At 60.3% G+C, this 17,712-nt stretch overlaps 1 protein-coding gene across 7 annotated transcripts in view; it reads left to right on the top strand.

The window, feature by feature from the left end:
• Positions 1-17,630, top strand: part of PLEKHG5 (pleckstrin homology and RhoGEF domain containing G5) — a 30,061-nt gene extending 12,431 nt beyond the window's left edge. For 4 of the 7 annotated variants that reach the window (XM_040459859.1, XM_040459829.1, XM_040459865.1 and 1 more), the window contains 20 exons: positions 6,217-6,346; positions 7,554-7,656; positions 7,996-8,053; positions 8,419-8,510; positions 8,932-9,068; positions 9,350-9,495; positions 9,983-10,177; positions 10,255-10,452; positions 10,741-10,836; positions 11,455-11,505; positions 11,631-11,780; positions 12,085-12,195; positions 12,335-12,484; positions 12,575-12,712; positions 12,892-13,011; positions 14,662-14,794; positions 14,894-15,009; positions 15,092-15,279; positions 16,080-16,856; positions 17,142-17,630. In XM_040459859.1, the coding sequence (XP_040315793.1) occupies positions 6,217-6,346; positions 7,554-7,656; positions 7,996-8,053; positions 8,419-8,510; positions 8,932-9,068; positions 9,350-9,495; positions 9,983-10,177; positions 10,255-10,452; positions 10,741-10,836; positions 11,455-11,505; positions 11,631-11,780; positions 12,085-12,195; positions 12,335-12,484; positions 12,575-12,712; positions 12,892-13,011; positions 14,662-14,794; positions 14,894-15,009; positions 15,092-15,279; positions 16,080-16,856; positions 17,142-17,151 (3,099 nt within the window). In that variant the 3' untranslated portion in view covers positions 17,152-17,630. Of the gene's footprint in view, positions 103-6,216; positions 6,347-7,553; positions 7,657-7,995; positions 8,054-8,418; positions 8,511-8,931; positions 9,069-9,349; positions 9,496-9,982; positions 10,178-10,254; positions 10,453-10,740; positions 10,837-11,454; positions 11,506-11,630; positions 11,781-12,084; positions 12,196-12,334; positions 12,485-12,574; positions 12,713-12,891; positions 13,012-14,661; positions 14,795-14,893; positions 15,010-15,091; positions 15,280-16,079; positions 16,861-17,141 lie in introns of those variants that run through there. The other 3 variants (XM_040459848.1, XM_040459854.1, XM_040459838.1) reach the window with 3 other exon arrangements.
• The last annotated feature ends 82 nt before the right edge of the window (positions 17,631-17,712 follow it).

Below are 17,712 nucleotides of genomic sequence, written 5' to 3'. Positions count from 1 at the left end.
ATGGGGACCGGCCCCGGCGTCTCCGGGCGCCGCGCGGCCTCCAGGCCGGGCCCCGGGCTGCCCTGTCCGGCGGAGGGTCGCGCCCGCGACGGCGAAGGCCAGGTACGGGGTGTGGGCGGCGGGGCGGGGGTGCGCGCGACCGCCCGCCCCTGGGGATGTTTCCCCACCCTGCGACCGAAGGGCCCCGGGCGGCGAGGTGGCCCGCCAGCCCTTAGCCTTTTGTGTCTGGGGCTGCCTCCCGACTCACCTGTGGGTGCCAGGCCCTGCCCACCCTCCCCCCATCCCTGCTCCAGCCTCTGGCTGGTGTGTGAGTGGGGAAGTCTGACTTCTGGTGCCCCATCCCCACCGTGCTCCCCAACGGGCCCCCTCTGTTATTCGTAAAGCTGGGGTCCATTCGCTGCCTTTGGAGGTGCTGGGTGATCCGGCTGTTCCATCCGGTGGGCTCTCCTCTCGGTGGGTTGAGTCCCGGGAACTTTTTTCCTTGGACCCTGCTGCCCCCCCCCCCCCCCCACTGGCAGGGGTGGTGCCGCTCTCAGAGGGTGGCCGTGGTGGGCAACAAGGAGGTGGAGAATAGGCACCTCGGTCTGAGAGAAGGTCCAAGAGTCTGGCTTTGGGAAGGGGCTGCCCTGTTTTAGCGCAGGGGAGACCCTCGCTCCCAGAGGGAGCTGCGGACATCCAGCAGTTTGGGGATGGAGGTACGAGAAGGGGTGGGGGAGCAGAGTCAGAGCAAGGGGCCTCTGCCCACGCCAGTCTGAGCCTCCCAGTTGGGCTTGTGGTTCTCTCTGGGGGCTCCTGGAAGCCGTCATCAACCAGACTCGTTGAATTAAGTAAAGAAACACCCACCTGGTTCAGATCCTGGGCCTGACCTTCACATGCCCCTGCTGTCCCTGAGCCTGGGGGCTGCTGGGGGGATGGAAGCAGAAGAGGTCACCACGGTGGAGGGGCACTGGCTCCCGTCACCATTAGTAGTGGTAGTAGTTACGGGTAGTAATGGGAGGAGGAGCGGTGGTGGTGTTCACCAGAGCCCAGCACAGAGCTGGGAAGTGAGTCCTCCTGAGCGCCTCAGGGAGACCAGTGCCTCCACAGGGCGGGCGCCTAGTAGGTGCTCAATAAATGTTTGTGGAATGCTGAATCTGCTATCGGGAGTGACTCTGTGTACAATCTGCCGCCCGTACGTTAGATTGGTTTAAAAACAGGATTGTGGCAGAGAGCCAGGGACTTGGGCTGGAGGGGTCCCGGAGGCCCTCCCCAGGACCCTTCGAACCTAGCATGGCCCCTGCCATGTCACCTCCCACCCACTATGAGACTAGGGCCTGGGTAACCCGCAGGTCCGCAGTCCCACCGCTCTGTGCCTGGGCGCCAGCAAAATGAAGCCAGCGGGGAAATCACAAGAGGCCTGGAAGGGGTGGGAGGGGCCATCTGTGCCAGGCCGGCTGCCAGGCTGGATGCAGAGGCGGGGGATGGCCGCCTGGCTGGCAGACTGCGGGGCTCCTCGGGAAGAAGGGGCTGAAGCGGGGTGGGTGCCTTCCCCCGAGTCATTGTCAAGAGGAGATGCTTGCAGCTGGTGGGGGGAGGGGCAGGGGGAGGGGGGTCCAGAATCTGCAAAGCCAGGGCTGATGTCTGTCAGCCGGGCAGGCAGAGCCATGGCGGAGGATAGCGGTTTTCACACTGTTTGGGAGTAGGTGACGTGAAGGTAGAAGCAGCTGCGCTGGCTGAGGGGCGCCCCTCACCCCTGCCCAAAGCCCCACGGACACACTTGAAGACCGCTGAGAAGGGTGTGGGAGTTGGGCGCATGTGGCGCTCAGGCTGCCTTCGGGAGTCTGGGCCATCATGTCCACGCCCCGCCGCTCACCCAGGGCCCAGCCCTGGAAACGTCAGACCCCCTGGAGCCAGAGGAGTCCCCAGTCTGCCCCCTGCTGGCTGTCGTTTCTCTGCCCACGTTTTTGGGTGTTCTTGTTTTGTTTTGTTTTCTCTCTGACGGAGGCCTAGGAGGACACAGGAGCCCAAACAGGCAGCATCAAACTATGACTGCTTCCCTTTTCTCTATAGCACTCCCCCACTGGCTGCCCGACTGCTGCCCCCGGGCTGGCTTCCCCCGCTCCTCTCTCCCTTCTTAGCCACCCAAGAGATAGACGGTATGAATATGCTGGACATCTAGGCGCTGGAGCTACACACGCTGGGTTCAAGTCCTGGCTCCGCTGGCTGTGTGACGCCCAACAAGTTACTCGAAACCTCCCTGAGTCCCACTTCCTCCTCTGTAAAATAGGGGCAGTCGTAGCTCCTGCCTCCTCGGGTGAGGGGCCCTCTGTGCGGCCCCAGGCACACGGTGACCCCGAGTTACAGCGATCAGACTTGTTCTTCCTCCCTTTGATTACTTTCTCTGCTGTCTGTCCTCACCCTGTCTGTCACCTTGAAAATCTCTGATGGGGCTCTCCCCAGACAAAACTCTTCAGTGACCCTGCATCACCCTGATTAGTAGACCGAACAAGTATTCCACTGAGTGGCTAGGACCTGAGCTAGGGCAGTGAGTCGGACAGACTAAAATCACTGTCCTTGCAGGGCTGGCGAGCTGGAGAGACACCAAAGTGAAACAGGCTGGTCCACTGCGGAAAGGACACCGAGGGGACAGAGTGTGGAGGGGCATTGACTTTAAAGCGTTGTTGTTTCTTAAGTTTATTTTTTTTTATTTTTTTTATTTTTTTTAAACATTTATTTATTTTTGGGACAGAGAGAGACAGAGCATGAACGGGGGAGGGGCAGAGAGAGAGGGAGACACAGAATTGGAAACAGGCTCCAGGCTCTGAGCCATCAGCCCAGAGCCCGACGCGGGGCTCGAACTCACGGACCGCGAGATCGTGACCTGGCTGAAGTCGGATGCTTAACCGACTGCGCCACCCAGGCGCCCCTTAAGTTTATTTTTTTATTTTTGAGAGAGAGAGAGAGAGAGTGCAAGAGCATTCCAGCCGAGGGAGTGGCAGATGGTCAGGGCTCGGAGGCAGTGAGTCAGGGTCACCAGGGGGCGGTGGGTGGAGCAGGGTGAGCCAGGACAGGAGGGCAGGGCAGGAGGGCCCCTGCAGTCACCATACGGGACTCTGCCCTTTCCTGGAGTGAGATGGGAAGCCGTCGAGGGTTCTGAGGAGGTGAATGTGACTCCTGGTTGAACAGGGGCCACTCTGGCTGCTCACGGAGATGATGCTCAGGGCAGGTGGAAGCAGGGAGACCGGTTATGAGGTCACTGTTGGAATCCCACTGGGAGGTGACCGGGACGGCCACCAGGGGGCAGCAGTGGGCTAATGAGCCTGGCCGGGTTGAAGCCACAGCTATTGAAGCGGGTGTAACAGAACGGTCAGAGGTGACCCCAGGGATTTGGGCCTAATGTATTCATTCCCTGGAGCTGCGGTGACAGTGAACCCCGATTGCGTGGGAAGTTTATTCTCCACATACGGAGAGCCACACAGTGTAGTCTAAGCCGGTTGCCTCGTTCCCACGTGTCCCTGTTTCTGTCTCTCCTCTTCTTGTGTGAGGACCCCGGTCACAGGATTACCCCATACGCCACTTGGTGACAGACTCCAGCATGACCTCATCTTAACTAAAGGCATCTGCAATAACCCTATTTCTAAATAAGGTCACATCCTGAGGGACCCGGGGTTAGGCCTTGACCTGTCTGAGGGACACAATTCAGCCCATACTCCCACACAGCTGGAAGGCATTGCCATTGACTGAGGTGCAGGGAGCTGCAGGGGGCAGTCCGGCAGCACACCAGAGGACGTGGGCAGTGGGAGGCGCTTCTCGGAACCCAAGGGGGGCATGGAGAAGGTTGGTCTGGTGTCCTGGGTGAGGACCTGACTGAAGATTTACCTCCGGGAGCCCCCGGCACGTAGATGGCTTTTTGGGTCACGAGACTGGCTGAGTCCCCAGGGGTATGGGATGCGGATAAACGTGAGCAGGAGGCAGGCAAGGGAGCCGAAAGCTGCGGGGGAAGCCGCAGAACATGGGGTCCTGGGGCCCACGGAGGAGGCGGTGTGCAAGAGACCACCTGTGGCAGTGCTGGGTCCTACGCGTGGACTTAGAAACATGGTGGGGGGGAGGGAGTGCTCTCGGGTGTTGGTTAAGTGTCCAACTTCAGCTCAGGTCATGATCTCACGGTGTGTGGGTTTGAGCCCCGCGTCAGGCTCTGCACCTGCTTGGGATTCTCTCTCAATCTCTCTCTCTCTCCCCCCACCCCAAATAAATAAATAAACTAAAAAAAAAAAAAAAAAAAAACAGTTATTAAAAAAAAGAAAACATGGTGGGGGCCCGAGATGGGAGAGGGTCTGAGAGAGAAGGGAAGAATTAGAAAATCTTCAGTTGCAACCGTCATAGTCATGTTTGATTTAGGCAGACGTCACCAGTGGATGTGAAAACCCTGGAGTGTGAGATTGCCGGGAACAGGATGTCTCGAAGTTATCTCCCCACGGGCTACTTATTCATTACAAAGAGAAAAAGGGCCTTTACGCAGTACCGCGAGGCCCCCAAGGGATCCAGCCGCACTGACGGGCGCACTGAGGAGGGCACAGTCCATTCTCTCGTGTCTTTGCCCCAAATGCTCATCCTGAAACCATCCAAGGACCTCCAGAAAGATCCCCGCGGAGGGGCTTTCTCCCAGACTGCTGGCTTGAATGCTTCAAAAACGTCAGTGTGATGAAAGAAAAAACAAAAAGGACAGAGAACTCTTTCTTAAAGGGATAAACAGATACAAACGAACGCATGCGCGAATCTTGAATTGGCTCCCGTATGGGGAAAAAAGCTATAAAGGCCATTGTTCAGACAGCGGACCTTAGACGGATCATATACCAGCGTTCAGTTTCCCGAGGGTGCCCGTCGTTTTGGGGGTTTGTAGGAGAACGCTCACGCCCTTCTGTGCCGGGGGAGAGGTAGGTGACAGAGAAGGCCAGTGTGACAAAATGTTCGTGACGGGGGAAGGTAGAAGGGTGTGTGGATGTCATTGTACCGTTCTTACAGTTTTCTGTAGGTTTGAAACATTTAAAAATGGAAAGCCAGGGAAAATAAGGTAACGAGTACTGGGAGGGAAAAGTAGGAAGTGGTCAGGATGGAGACCTGTTTCACCGGGCTTCACAGAAAGGGAACGGGGAGGGGCGCCTGGGTGGCGCAGTCGGTTAAGCGTCCGACTTCAGCCAGGTCACGATCTCGCGGTCCGTGAGTTCGAGCCCCGCGTCAGGCTCTGGGCTGATGGCTCGGAGCCTGGAGCCTGTTTCCGATTCTGTGTCTCCCTCTCTCTCTGCCCCTCCCCTGTTCATGCTCTGTCTCTGTCTCAAAAATAAATAAACATTAAAAAAAAATAAAAAAAAAAAAAAAAAGAAAGGGAACGGGGAAAAGGGAGCCGCAGATGGGAAAGAACCTGTCTTGAGCCAATAGACGGGGAGCCTGACACTATAGGGGAGGGGAGGGCTCGCTGGGAGGTGGCTGGGACCGGAGCACGGTGACGCCCCCAGTGTGGGGCAGGCGGGTGGACGTGTTGGGCTGGGGTGGGGGCAGGGGACAAGGAAAGTAGGAAGCGGAGGGGTCAGAGGTAGGCTGTGGGAGCCGGAGGCCAGAGGAGAAAATGGGACAGTCATCCACAGGGATGGGGGAGAACGTGTACAGGGTGATACGGTAAATACAAATACAGTAAATACTGGTGTGTGCGGAGGGAACACCCAGACTGCCAGCACCTGTCCCTAACTCCCCCAGAACCCCCTTCGTCCCATGCGAGTTTGGCCATGCAGGGGCCAGACAGGTCACAGAACTTAGAGCAGAGGGTCTGGAGGGGAGGACAGGAAGGGCTTGCCGGTTCCAACACTGAGCTGGCAGCAGCAAATGGCAGCCTTGAGCATTTTGGGGTGCCCTTCCTGCCTGCACCCCAGGAAGAGACCCTGGTAGCAACAGCCTCGTGGTTCCTTACAGGAAGTCTCCCCTCCACGATCTGTTCCTCGAGGGCAGGGATCTGCTTTTCTCTGCACCCCTCAGAATGGAACCACGGTGGAGTTTGGGAAAGGTCTGCAGAGTGAATTCATCAGCACAGGGCACCCTGTGGGGAATGGACGGTTGGAAAGTGAAGAGCAGCCCTCGGACGGACCACAACCCCACTTGTGCACTGCAGTGGTCGGGCCACAGGCCCGCCTGCCTGACCCTCTATGGGGGCCCGGCCCGACCCACCTTTCCCTCCTTCCCCACAAGGTATGCCACCACGCTGACTGCCAGCAGCTGCACCGCCGGGGGCCCCTCAACCTCTGCGAGGCCTGTGACAGCAAGTTCCACAGCGCCATGCATTATGATGGGCACGTCCGCTTCGACCTGCCTCCCCAAGGTGAGCGTGGGTAGGGACTCCGGCTGGGCACGGAGGGTTCCCAGAGCAGCTCTGAACTCCCTGTTTAGGGGCACGGTGTCTTGGTAGCTGTTGGAGCTGTGACGGGCCATCAGAAGGACAAGAGTTGGGGCACCTGGGTGGCTCAGTTGGTTAAGCGGCCGACTTGACTCAGGTCATGACCTCACGGCCTGTGAGTTTGAGCCCCGCGTCGGGCTCTGTGCTGATGGCTCAGAGCCTGGCGCCTGCTTCGGATTCTGTGCCTCCCTCTCTCTCCACACCTCCCCTGCTCGCACTCTCTCTCTCTCTCTCTCTCTCTCTCTCTCTCTGTCAAATAAATAAACATAAGAAGAAGAAGAACAAGAGTTAACTGTAAATCATGAAACCCAAGTATATTGTGGCTCCTTTTGTGCTACAAGTTTTTAAACAAGAGAAGAGGTTGGGGGACTGTGCCCCATGTTGAGAGCAGGCCTGTCTCTTCCGGGTTCTGGGTCCTTGTTGTTGGGTCTGCACATCCCATACCTGCTCCTGCCTTTCGCCCCGGGCCAGCATGGAAAAGGCCCCTTTCTTTTCCTCAGGGTAGGGGACTGCTGGGCAAATCCTCCAGCCAGGCTGCTGGCGAGCAGGGGCCGTGGGTGTGGGCAGGTCAGAAGAAGCTTGTGGAAAGGAACCAGAAACCCTCCTGCTGAGTGGGGACCTGGCCCAGGCCCAGCACCAACTGGCTGTGCTGGGGTGACTTACAGGCATCTGAGCCTGGCCAGAAATGCCAGCCCTGTGTCTCCATTTTTAGCTGGTCAGATGGACAGAAGGACTCTCCCCCTCTGCCAAGGCCCCCTGGGACTCCGGGTGTGTTCACAGTGGTGGGGGGGGGGGGGGTTGTGTGGAGAGGAGGCCTGAGAGAAGGAGCCATAGACTTTGGTTCCTTCCTACAAAAATCCCAGAGGCAGAGCTTCCTTATCCCTATTTTATAGAAGGGTAAACTGAGGCCACAGGTTTGGGGGCAGGGCATCACCTGGGGTGTCATCCCAGGGTGCTTGTGTCTTCTTGAGTCTAGGGATGGATGGGTGATCCGCAGTGACTGAGCCCCTCTCTGCACAGACCTGAAGGGCCCTAGTTTGTTGGGGGTGGGGGGTTCCCAGGACTGGTAGCAGGCTAAGAAGGCAGCCAGGGAGGGAATAGGCATGACCTTTCCTCCCACTTTACCCCAAAGGCTCTGTTCTGGCCAGAAACGTGTCTACCCGGTCATGCCCCCCACGCACCAGCCCTGCAGCGGACTTGGAGGAGGAAGAGGAAAGCTCTCTGGATGGCAAAGGGTAGGTGGGCAAAGCGGACACCGGAGGGATCCCAAGGCTGGATCTCAGATCAGAGATCCAGGGACGAGAGGCTTCAGAACACCCGACTGGAGACCCCTCCATGTCCCTGTGGATGCCCTGATTCCTGGAGGAAGCTGCCCAGCCTGGGCCAGCCTCCAGCCTGGGCACTCAGCCCTCAGAGGGCACTCAGCCCCTTGTGGGCCCTGGCCTGCCTGAGCTGCACCTGAGTTAGTTATCTGATCGCCTGGGGTGAGCAAAGAGTGGGCAGCCGGGGCCTGTTCACATCCCGCCCTGGTGAGGGCCTACCCGTGCCTCCAGCCTCTGCCCTCTGTCCTGCAGGGACCGGAAGAGCACAGGCCTGAAACTCTCCAAGAAGGCAAGGAGGAGACACACAGATGTAAGGAGCCCCCGGGCTGTCAGGGGGGCTCCTGTCAGCCCCTGCCCTTCCTGGGCCCTTTCCTTTCCATCCCCAAGACTGGGCCTGTCTGCTCTGAGCTCCAGGACCAGGAACGGGGCCTGGAGTGAGTGGGTCCCTCCCTGCCCACCCTGCCCTGCCGCCCCACTACTATCCACCTTAGCTGGATGGGAGATACCACAGGAACACCTCCCTTGGGCAAGAGGGACACTGGGCACCTCCTTGGGACCGAGGCAGGCTGGGGAGATCCTGGGTTCATTCCCATGCTGGGGTTCCCATCCTGCACCCTGGTAGGCGGGGAGGCGCTGAGACAAGGGGTGCAGAAGCTGAGACCCACACCCTTTCAGGACCCCAGCAAGGAGTGCTTCACCCTGAAGTTTGACCTGAATGTAGACATTGAGACAGAGATCGTACCAGCCATGAAGAAGAAGTCGCTGGGGTAGGGCTTGGTGGGGCCGAGGCAGGGGGAGTGGAGCCGGGGTGTGGGTGGCTCCTTGCAGGCATAACTGTGTGTGTCTGTGTGGTGGCCGGTGAGTGAGCGGACCCACCCGTGGATTCCAACACGTGTGCGCATGGCCCGGTTCCTGGATGTGGACCAGCATGTGACAGTGTCCACCCTGGTGGCAGACACGGAAGCGGGAGGGCATGGGAGCACTGGCTTGTGTGTCGACCCATGTGGGAGCGTGCGAACCTCTGTAGGCAGCTGTGTGTGCACGCACACCTGTATGTCCTCGTACCTGTGTGTGATCCTGCGGGTGGCTCCCTTTCCCACTGGTAAGGTGGGGTGGAACTGGGGCTGGGCATAGGGTGGGGGTTCGTGTGCCTGCCCCCTAACAGCCATCCCTCCCATCCTGGGGCAGGGAGGTGCTGCTGCCGGTATTTGAAAGGAAGGGCATCACGCTGGGCAAGGTGGATATCTACCTGGACCAATCCAACACGCCCCTGTCCCTCACCTTTGAGGCCTACAGGTTCGGGGGACACTACCTGCGGGTCAAAGGTGAGCAGTTAACCTGGCAGGTGGGGTGACTGGGGCCTGACTGGGCCTCCCGGAGATGGCTGCTTCTTCCCAGGCTCAGATTCCCATTGGCCATGGCCCTGAGCTGGCTCATTACCATACAGGTGTCTCTGCTGGGCCCTGGCAATGGGTGCTGGCAGGGCGGGGCCTCACGGGAGGGCAGCTAGGCCTTGGTTGGGACCCAGGAGAGAGAGGTCTTGGGTTCCTTTCTCCACCGGGCCTGGATGCTGAGGACCTCTCCTTGCCCCCTACTGCTGCCCCAGCCAAACCGGGGGACGAGGGGAAGGTGGAACAGGGAGTGAAGGACTCCAAATCCCTGAGTCTGCCAATCCTGCGGCCAGCCAGGGCCGGGCCCCCCTCCTTGGAGCGCGTGGAGCCCCAGAGCCGCCGGGAGAGCCTGGATATCCTGGTGAGGGGCTGTGTCAGGGCTGGGGGCGGGGAGGGACCTTAGAGGGGAGGTCAGCTGGGTCCCTCACCTCTTGGGATTTAATTTCCCCTTCTGGAAAATAGGGGTGGCTCTGAGGATAGGGAGCCCCAAGATAATGGGTCTTGTCTCTGAGAGTCTGCTAATGCCTGAGGAGTGTGTGTGTGTGTGTGTGTGTGTGTGTGTGTGTGTGTGTGTATCCATTTGGAGCTGTGCTTATAAGCTGTGCATCTAAGTGTGCCTGTGACTGTGTGGTGCTTGGGGCTGGGGGCTGGGCGGTGGTCCAGCTACACCTGTGCCTGGATCTTCAGCCCCCAGAGCATCTACGGGTCTTAGAAGAGGTGGCATCCCAGGGCGGGGGTGCAGAGACCCTCCCACGTCTCAGCTTCCCTGAGGTCCAGGAAACCCACCGTGGGGTAGGGGGGTGCGAGGGTCAGGGGGGCCCTGGCCTTGATCGCCCTCTCCCGGCCAGGCCCCTGGCCGCCGCCGAAAGAACATGTCGGAGTTCCTGGGGGAGACGAGCATCCCTGGGCAGGAGGCCCCCACGCCTTCCAGCTGCTCTCTGCCCAGTGGTAGCAGTGGTGGCAGCGACAGCTGGAAGAACCGGGCGGCCAGTCGCTTCAGTGGCTTCTTCAGCTCGGGCCCCAGCACCAGCGCTTTGGGCCGGGTATGTGGTCCCGTGGGCCCTGGGGCAGGGTGGCTGGCGGGCCCGTCCCCTGACACCAGCTGTGGGTCTCCTTCCAGGAGGTAGACAGGATGGAGCAGCTGGAGGGCAAGCTGCACGCCTACAGCCTCTTCGGGCTGCCGCGGCTGCCCCGCAGGCTGCGCTTCGACCACGACTCGTGGGAGGAGGAGGGGGACGAGGAGGAGGAGGAGGAGGAGGTGGAGGACGCCTGTCTGCGGCTGGAAGACAGCTGGCGGGAGCTCATTGATGGGCCTGAGGTGGGTACAGCCGCGGCCCTTCCTCCCTTCCCTTCAGGGAAAGGGGACACTTCCAAGGACCCAATGACAAGGTGCTCTACAAGGTGTTCCCCACCAGGCTGTGGGGAAACTGAGGCGAGGAACATGCGGTGTGCCGCTTGGCTGTTTTAGTGGTGGAGGAGGGTGCAGAACTTGGGGGACCTCATGTTTCCACGGGGAAAAGGAGGTTGCCTGCAAGGTGGCTCACCCCCTCCCGGGTCATCCGGGCACACTCTGGGACTCCTGGCCAACCTCCTGCACTTCCCGCAGAAGCTGTCCCGGAGGCAGTGCCACCAGCAGGAGGCGGTGTGGGAGCTCCTGCACACAGAAGCCTCCTACATTAAGAAACTGAGGGTGATCACCAATGTGAGTGTGGGTCCGCACCCTGCCTCCCCGCCCCCCAGGGCCTCCCTCTGGGGGCCCCTGAACAGAGTTTGGGGCTTTGCAGAAGAACAGGGGAAAGAAAGCTTTGGGCAAGTTTGCCAAGTTAGCTGAGCACTAGGCTCACTCTTGCACTCGTTCATTCAGCCACTGTCTCTGAACACCTGCTGTGTGCCAGGTGCCCAGCAGCCCACACCCGGCCTGTGGAAGTGGAGTGTGAGTGTGTGTGTGTGTGTGTGTGTGTGTGTGTGTGTACTTCACCCTGGGGAGAGCACCTATCTTTGGCTTGGGGTTCAGGAAGAACTCCTTAGCTGAAACTTGGGGCCGAGCCAGGACAGAGCTGGAGGAGAGAGTTCCAGGTGTCACTGCAAGGCCAGTCTCCCTGAGCTTTCCCTCCAGGTGGGGACGAGGCAGGATGAACCCCCGGTGGGCCGTGGAGGTCGGGCCTTTTCTGAAGGGGTGAACCGTCTCTGTCCCAAGCTGCTTCAGGGCTTCCTGGGAGGGGTAAGGGGTAGAGGGGAGCCTAACAGCCTGGGGGCGGGGGGTGGGGGGGGCGTCGGGACTGGGACGCCCCCCCAGCTGCAGCGCCCCCTGCCCCCACAGCTGTTCCTCTGCTGCCTCCTGAACCTGCAAGAATCGGGGCTGCTGTGTGAGGTGAGATGTGGCCCCGGGGGGCGGGGCCTGCCACTGGGGGCGGGGCGAGGGCGGGACACAAGGATGGAGCCGGAGGGGCGGGGCCCGGCCGGGGGCGGGGCCGAGCGCACCTCCCGTCCCTTCAGGTGGAGGCCGAGCGCTTGTTCAGCAACATCCCCGAGATCGTGCGGCTGCACCGCGGACTGTGGGGCAGCGTGATGGTGCCGGTGCTGGAGAAGGCGCGGCGCACGCGGGCGCCGCTGCAGCCCGGGGACTTCCTCAGAGGCTTCAAGATGGTACGGGCCGGGCCGGACACGGGGTGGGGGACACCGCGGCAGGGCTAGGGCGCCGATCCCGTCTGCCCACCACCCCGGCCTCCCCCCGACCCTGGCGTCACGTGACCCCTAGTGGTCGGAGGCAAGGAATTCCGAGTTGGTCGCCCGGGTTTGAACCCCACCTGGCCATCTGCCCTTTCTGTCTGGCGGAAGTTCAGCCTGGAGTGGTCGCGAAAGTGCGGTGAGGGAGGGCTCGTGAGGCTCCCGGCGCAGAGCCTGGCTGCGGAGAGCGCGCAGTAACCGTGCCTGTTCCGTCCCGGGCCAGTTCGGCTCCCTCTTCAAGCCCTACATCCGATACTGCATGGAGGAGGAGGGCTGCATGGAGTACATGCGTGGCCTGCTGCGCGACAACGACCTCTTCCGGGCATACGTCACGGTGAGGAAGGGCCGGGGCGCAGGACAGGTGGGCCCACCCGGGCAGCAGGTGCACGGGGGGGGGGGGGGGGGGGCGGCGGGCGGGGCCGGGGGCCCGGGGGTGGGGCGCGCCCTGAGCCGAGTCCCCGCTTGCGCCGTAGTGGGCCGAGAAGCATCAGCAGTGCCAGCGGCTGAAGCTGAGCGACATGCTGGCCAAGCCCCACCAGCGGCTCACCAAGTACCCGCTGCTGCTCAAGTCAGTGTTGAGGAAGACCGACGAGCCGCGCGCCAAGGAGGCCGTCGTCACCATGGTAACCGGGGAGGCGCGCGGGGTCCCTCCGCAGCTCGCGGCCGCCCCCGGACCCTGGCCCTGAACCTGCCATCGCCTGCCCGCCCTGCAGATCGACTCGGTGGAGCGCTTCATCCACCACGTGAACGCGTGCATGCGGCAGCGGCAAGAGCGGCAGCGGCTGGCGGCCGTGGTGAGCCGCATCGACGCCTACGAGGTGGTGGAGGGCAGCAACGACGAGGTGGACAAGGTGGGAGGCTGCCTGTGCGGGGGACCCTGGCCCCGCGGGAATGGAGGAGGGGCCACCCTGGCAGACAGGCGCCTAGGCCGGGAATCTTTCGCGCGGACTTCCAGCGGAGAAGGGGAGTCAGACCGTGACCTCCCTACACATGCCCGCCCCCCCCCCCCCGCCCCGCCCCCAATCACCAGCTCCTGAAGGAATTTCTGCATCTGGACCTGACAGCACCCATCCCTGGCGCCTCCCCCGAGGAGACACGACAGCTGCTGCTGGAGGGGAGCCTGAGGATGAAGGAGGGGAAGGACAGCAAGGTGAGTCTAGGGAGCACCTCACGCCCGGGGCCCCTTCCGCACCCCCTCTTCCCCTGTGCGTTTGGACCACCCTTTCCTGGGGACCTTCTGGGCCCTATTTAGTGGTTCTCAGCTGCCCTGGCAGTTGGGTGGCAATTCAAGAAGGGATGACTTTGTGGTCACACGAGGGCTGATGATCTGCCTGCCGTTTACTCTTTACAGATATGGCAGCAACCACACAGCCCATGGGGTGCTGGTCTTGCCCACTTGCTGGTGCCATGTGGGTTCCTGGTGGGAGGGAGGGGGCCCATTCCAAGAGCAGGCCAGGAACAACCCGGAGCCTCGCTCCCGAGCTATTAATCCCAGGTGCTTAACCCAGAGCCTGCAAATTGTGGTTTTAAAATCACTTCCCTCTTTCTCTTTAATGTAAACCTTTTTTTTTTTTTTATAACTAAGGTACAGTTTATTGTAATAACACCTATAAACAAAAATAACAGACACACAGTATTGTTTTTGAGAACAAAGTGAACTAATCTCTGAAAATACTTACAATCTAAACTACTACCATAGGAAATTCTAGAAAGTATAAAAATACACAAGCAGAAGTCCATTAGCCATCACAATGATATCATCACATGTCCTGTAGCCTCTGGAGAGCTCTGCTTTTTCACTTCTCAGGGGATCAAAGTGAAAATACAAATAATATCTTAATATTATCATAAACATAATTTTTTTAAAGGAATTATTTGGTACACCTGAGCGGCTCAGTCGGCTGAGCGTCTGACTCTTGATTTCAGCTCAGATCTTGATCCCTGAGTTGTGAGATCGAGCCCTGCACGAGACTCTGTGCCGACCCTAGAGCCTGCTTGGGATCCTCTCTCTTACTCTGCCCCTCCCTGTTTTCTCTCACACAGGCACACACTTTTTCTCTAAAATAATAGTTAATATAAAAAAATAATTTGTTTTTATTACATTTCTTTATTTTTGAGAGGCAGAGAGAAATGGAGCGTAAGCGGGAGAGGGGCAGAGAGAGAGGGAGACATAGAATCCGAAGCAGGTTCCAGGCTCCGACCTGTTGGCACAGAGCCCGATGCGGGGCTCGAACCCACAGACCACGAGATCATGACCTGAGCTGAAGTCGGACGCTCAACCGACTGAGCCACCCAGGCACCCCTTAAAAAGAATAATTTTTATATTGTGGACTATCTAAAAGTGAACACTTTCAGCACTGCTGCCCTGGACCCCTTAATTGTTGGCTGACAGTGACTTAAGCCTCAAAATCTTCAGACATGCTTTGAACCACCCAAATGGAAGCAGTCTTTGAGCCTCGTTCAGTTATTCTCTATCATTTGAGAATATTATAATTTCTTGTGGTTTACCAATTTCTGGAATTATTTTTAAATTATAATGTAAACCTTTAATTGAAAGAAATGACAAGTATGTTAGCTCCACCTTGCTCTTCATCTTAATTGTATTCCCAGATTCATGGGGTGCAGGGAGCAGGGAAGGCGTTTGACCAAACCCGGGTGCCCCCAGCAACATCACCAAAGTGCAGGCAGGAAGGGGCCCAGCCCAGGAGAGGGCGTCGCGGCAGATAGGCTGAGGTCCCAAGACCCTGGCCCTGATCCCGGGCCTGGCCTGCTCCCCTTGCTCCCCCCACCCCCACTCCAGATGGACGTGTACTGCTTCCTCTTCACGGACCTACTCTTGGTGACCAAGGCGGTGAAGAAGGCCGAGAGGACCAAGGTCATCCGGCCGCCACTGCTGGTGGACAAGATTGTGTGCCGGGAGCTTCGAGACCCCGGTGAGGAGGCCGGCCCTGCTCCCGGTGGGGTGGGGAGGGGGCCGTGATGGGCAGGGGCTGTGGTCCTAGCTGGCACTGATGGGAGCCCCTCCTCACCAGGCTCCTTTCTCCTCATCTACCTGAACGAGTTCCACAGCGCTGTGGGGGCCTACACGTTCCAGGCCAGCGGCCAGGCTCTGTGCCGTGGCTGGGTGGACGCCATTTACAACGCCCAGGTGAGAGCCGAGTGGTGGGCGGGTGGGTGGCCAGGGTGGCCCGTCGGGGGGAGCCGCTCACCACCCCCTCCCCCACCTGCAGAACCAACTGCAGCAGCTGCGCACCCAGGAGCAGCCAGGCAGCCAGCCGCACCTGCAGAGCCTGGAAGAGGAGGAGGACGAAGAGGATGAGGACGAGGACGAGGAGGAAGCGGGGGAGAGTAGCGCTTCTGCCGCCAGCTCCCCCACCATCCTGCGCAGGAGCAGCAACAGTCTCAACTCCCAGCACTGGTATGCTCGCCCGGGGCCGCTCAGCGGGCCAGAGCAGGGCAAGTGCTGCGGCCCAGCCCTCCTGACCCCGAGCAGGGCCCTCTTGACCCTGAGCAGGGCCCTCCTGACCCCAGGGCCGCTGACCCTGAGCGGGGCCCTCCTGACCCCAGGGCTGCTGACACCGGGTAGGGCCCAGACTCCCCACCTTCCTCCGAATGGCTTCGTGCTGTGACCACAACATGAGGGAGAGGGCTCTGTCTCCCACCAGAGTCCCGGCGGGGATGGCAAAAGGTTTTGAACTTGAGCGCTGACTCTGATCCCCCAGTGCCAGTGGGGTGGAGCTGAGCGGAAGATTCTTTTTTTTTTTTTTTTTTAATTGTTTATTCTTGAGAGAGAGAGTGTGAGCGAGCAAGTGGGGGAGAGGCAGAGAGAGATGAAGACAGAGAATCCCAAGCAGGCTCCGCACTGCCAGTGCAGAGCCCGACACGGGGCTCAGACTCACGAGCCATGAGATCATGACCTCAGCCGAGATCAAGAGTCAGACGCTCAACCAACTGACCCACCCGGGCGCCCCTGAGCTGAGGATTGTTGCACTGTGTCCAGCTGGAGGGAGGAGTGTGATGGTGACAGACATCATCATGGGTATCTGTGTTGTGGGCCCAGGGTTGGGAGCTCTGGCTCACGGGCCACATGCTTTTGCCATCTCTGAGCCTCAAGTCGGGAGGGCAGAGGCTGTGGACCTCTGCGTTGCCAAGCACTGGCTGTACCAGGCCATCTGGGCTTCCTGAGGCTGGGCTGACTGTCCTCTCCCGGCCCCACAGTGCCTCAGATGGCTCCACGGAGACCCTGGCCATGGTTGTGGTGGAGCCTGGGGAGCCGCTGTCCTCTCCCGAGTTCGAGGGTGGCCCCTTCAGCTCCCAGTCGGACGAGACCTCTCTCAGCACCACTGCCTCATCTGTCACGCCCACCAGCGAGCTGCTGCCCCTGGGGCCCGTGGACGGCCGCTCCTGCTCCATGGACTCTGCCTACGGCACCCTCTCCCCCACCTCCCTGCAAGACTTTGTGGCCCCAGCCCCTGTGGTGGAGCCAGCGCCCCGGCCCCCAGAGTTACCACAGGCCCCTTCACCCCCACCCTCACCCCGTCTCCGCCGCCGCACCCCTGTCCAGCTGCTGCCCCGCCCGCCCCACCTGCTCAAGTCCAAATCTGAGGCTAGCCTCCTCCAGCTGCTATCAGGGGCCACTGCCCATGGAGCACCCCCGGCCCCCAGCCGCAGTCTGTCAGAACTCTGCCTGGCCGTTACGGTCTCTGGCACAAGGACTCAGGGCTCCCCTCAGGAAGCCGGGCCCAGCTGGGTTCACCGGGGGGCACCTAGCCCTGGCAGTGGCCCCAAGCTATCAGAGCTGGAGGGCAGAACCAGCTGCCCAGCTGGGGCGCCCGAAAGACCCACCAGGAGGAGCAGAGAGCTGTCCTTGGGGGCCTCACCCAGGGTGCAGCCCGAGCCCCACCCAGGGATCTCTGCCCAGCACCGGAAGCTGACGCTGGCCCAACTGTACCGAATCAGGACCACCCTGCTGCTTAACTCCACGCTCACTGCCTCGTGAGTGGCCTGGGGTAGAGGGCTTGTGGCCCAGTGTGTTGGCCTTGGGGGCACTGAGCCCCGGGATGGGTGGGGGCACTGTCATGGCTGGGAGCAGATGGCATTAGGAGGTGGGGATGGGAGAAGGGAGCCTGAGACCTGCTTCAGAGCCTGAATGGCAATGTCTACAGTGGGTGGTGCGGAAGGGGCCTAAGGAGTCTGGTGGGGCAGGGAGGGTGACCAGAGCCCCCTCTGGAAGTGGCATCAGCCAAGGAAGGACTGTCTGTCCCTTCCCTTCTCTTGCAGGGAGGTCTGAGCAGAGGGAGGCCCCCGACGGTGCCACTGACCGAGAGACAGCAAACAGCATGCCTCCTGGGGCATCCGGGTCCCTGCTCCGGCTGCTGCCCGTACAGTAGCCAGAGCGTCGGGCAGGACCCCCGATTTGCACTTTGCCAGACTGGATGGAAGTGGAGGAGGGCTCAGCAGAGCTCCAGGCCCAGGCCGCAGTACTTCCTCAGGACTCCCCCCAAGGCCACCCCCACTAACCTGTCCACCCGACCCCCGCAGGGTCCCTTGTTCGCCGCTCCCTGAAGTCACCAGCTCCAATCCTGGGGTGGGCTCCAGGGCGGCCTTTCCCACCTCCACCCTCATCCGGCCCCAAACGGGATGTTTGCTCTCCTGTCCTTGCCTCCCTCTCTCCCAGGCCCACTGGCCACCCCAGGCTCGGGTTGGGCTCTGTGTAAAGTTGCATATTTATTGAGCTTTTGATTCTTTTATAAAGACTTGTATATACTACCAGAAGAAGTTCTTTGCTTTTGGAACCAGCCCCTTTCCTGACTCAGGTGCACTTGAGCCGGGGGGGGGGGGGGGGGGGGGG

This window comes from Herpailurus yagouaroundi, unplaced genomic scaffold (genome assembly GCF_014898765.1).
Source record: "Herpailurus yagouaroundi ecotype Mexico unplaced genomic scaffold, PumYag 77, whole genome shotgun sequence".
NCBI lineage: Eukaryota > Metazoa > Chordata > Mammalia > Carnivora > Felidae > Herpailurus > Herpailurus yagouaroundi.
The sequence above is the reverse complement of the archived record's forward strand: the minus strand, read 5'-3'. Positions and strand labels throughout refer to the sequence as shown.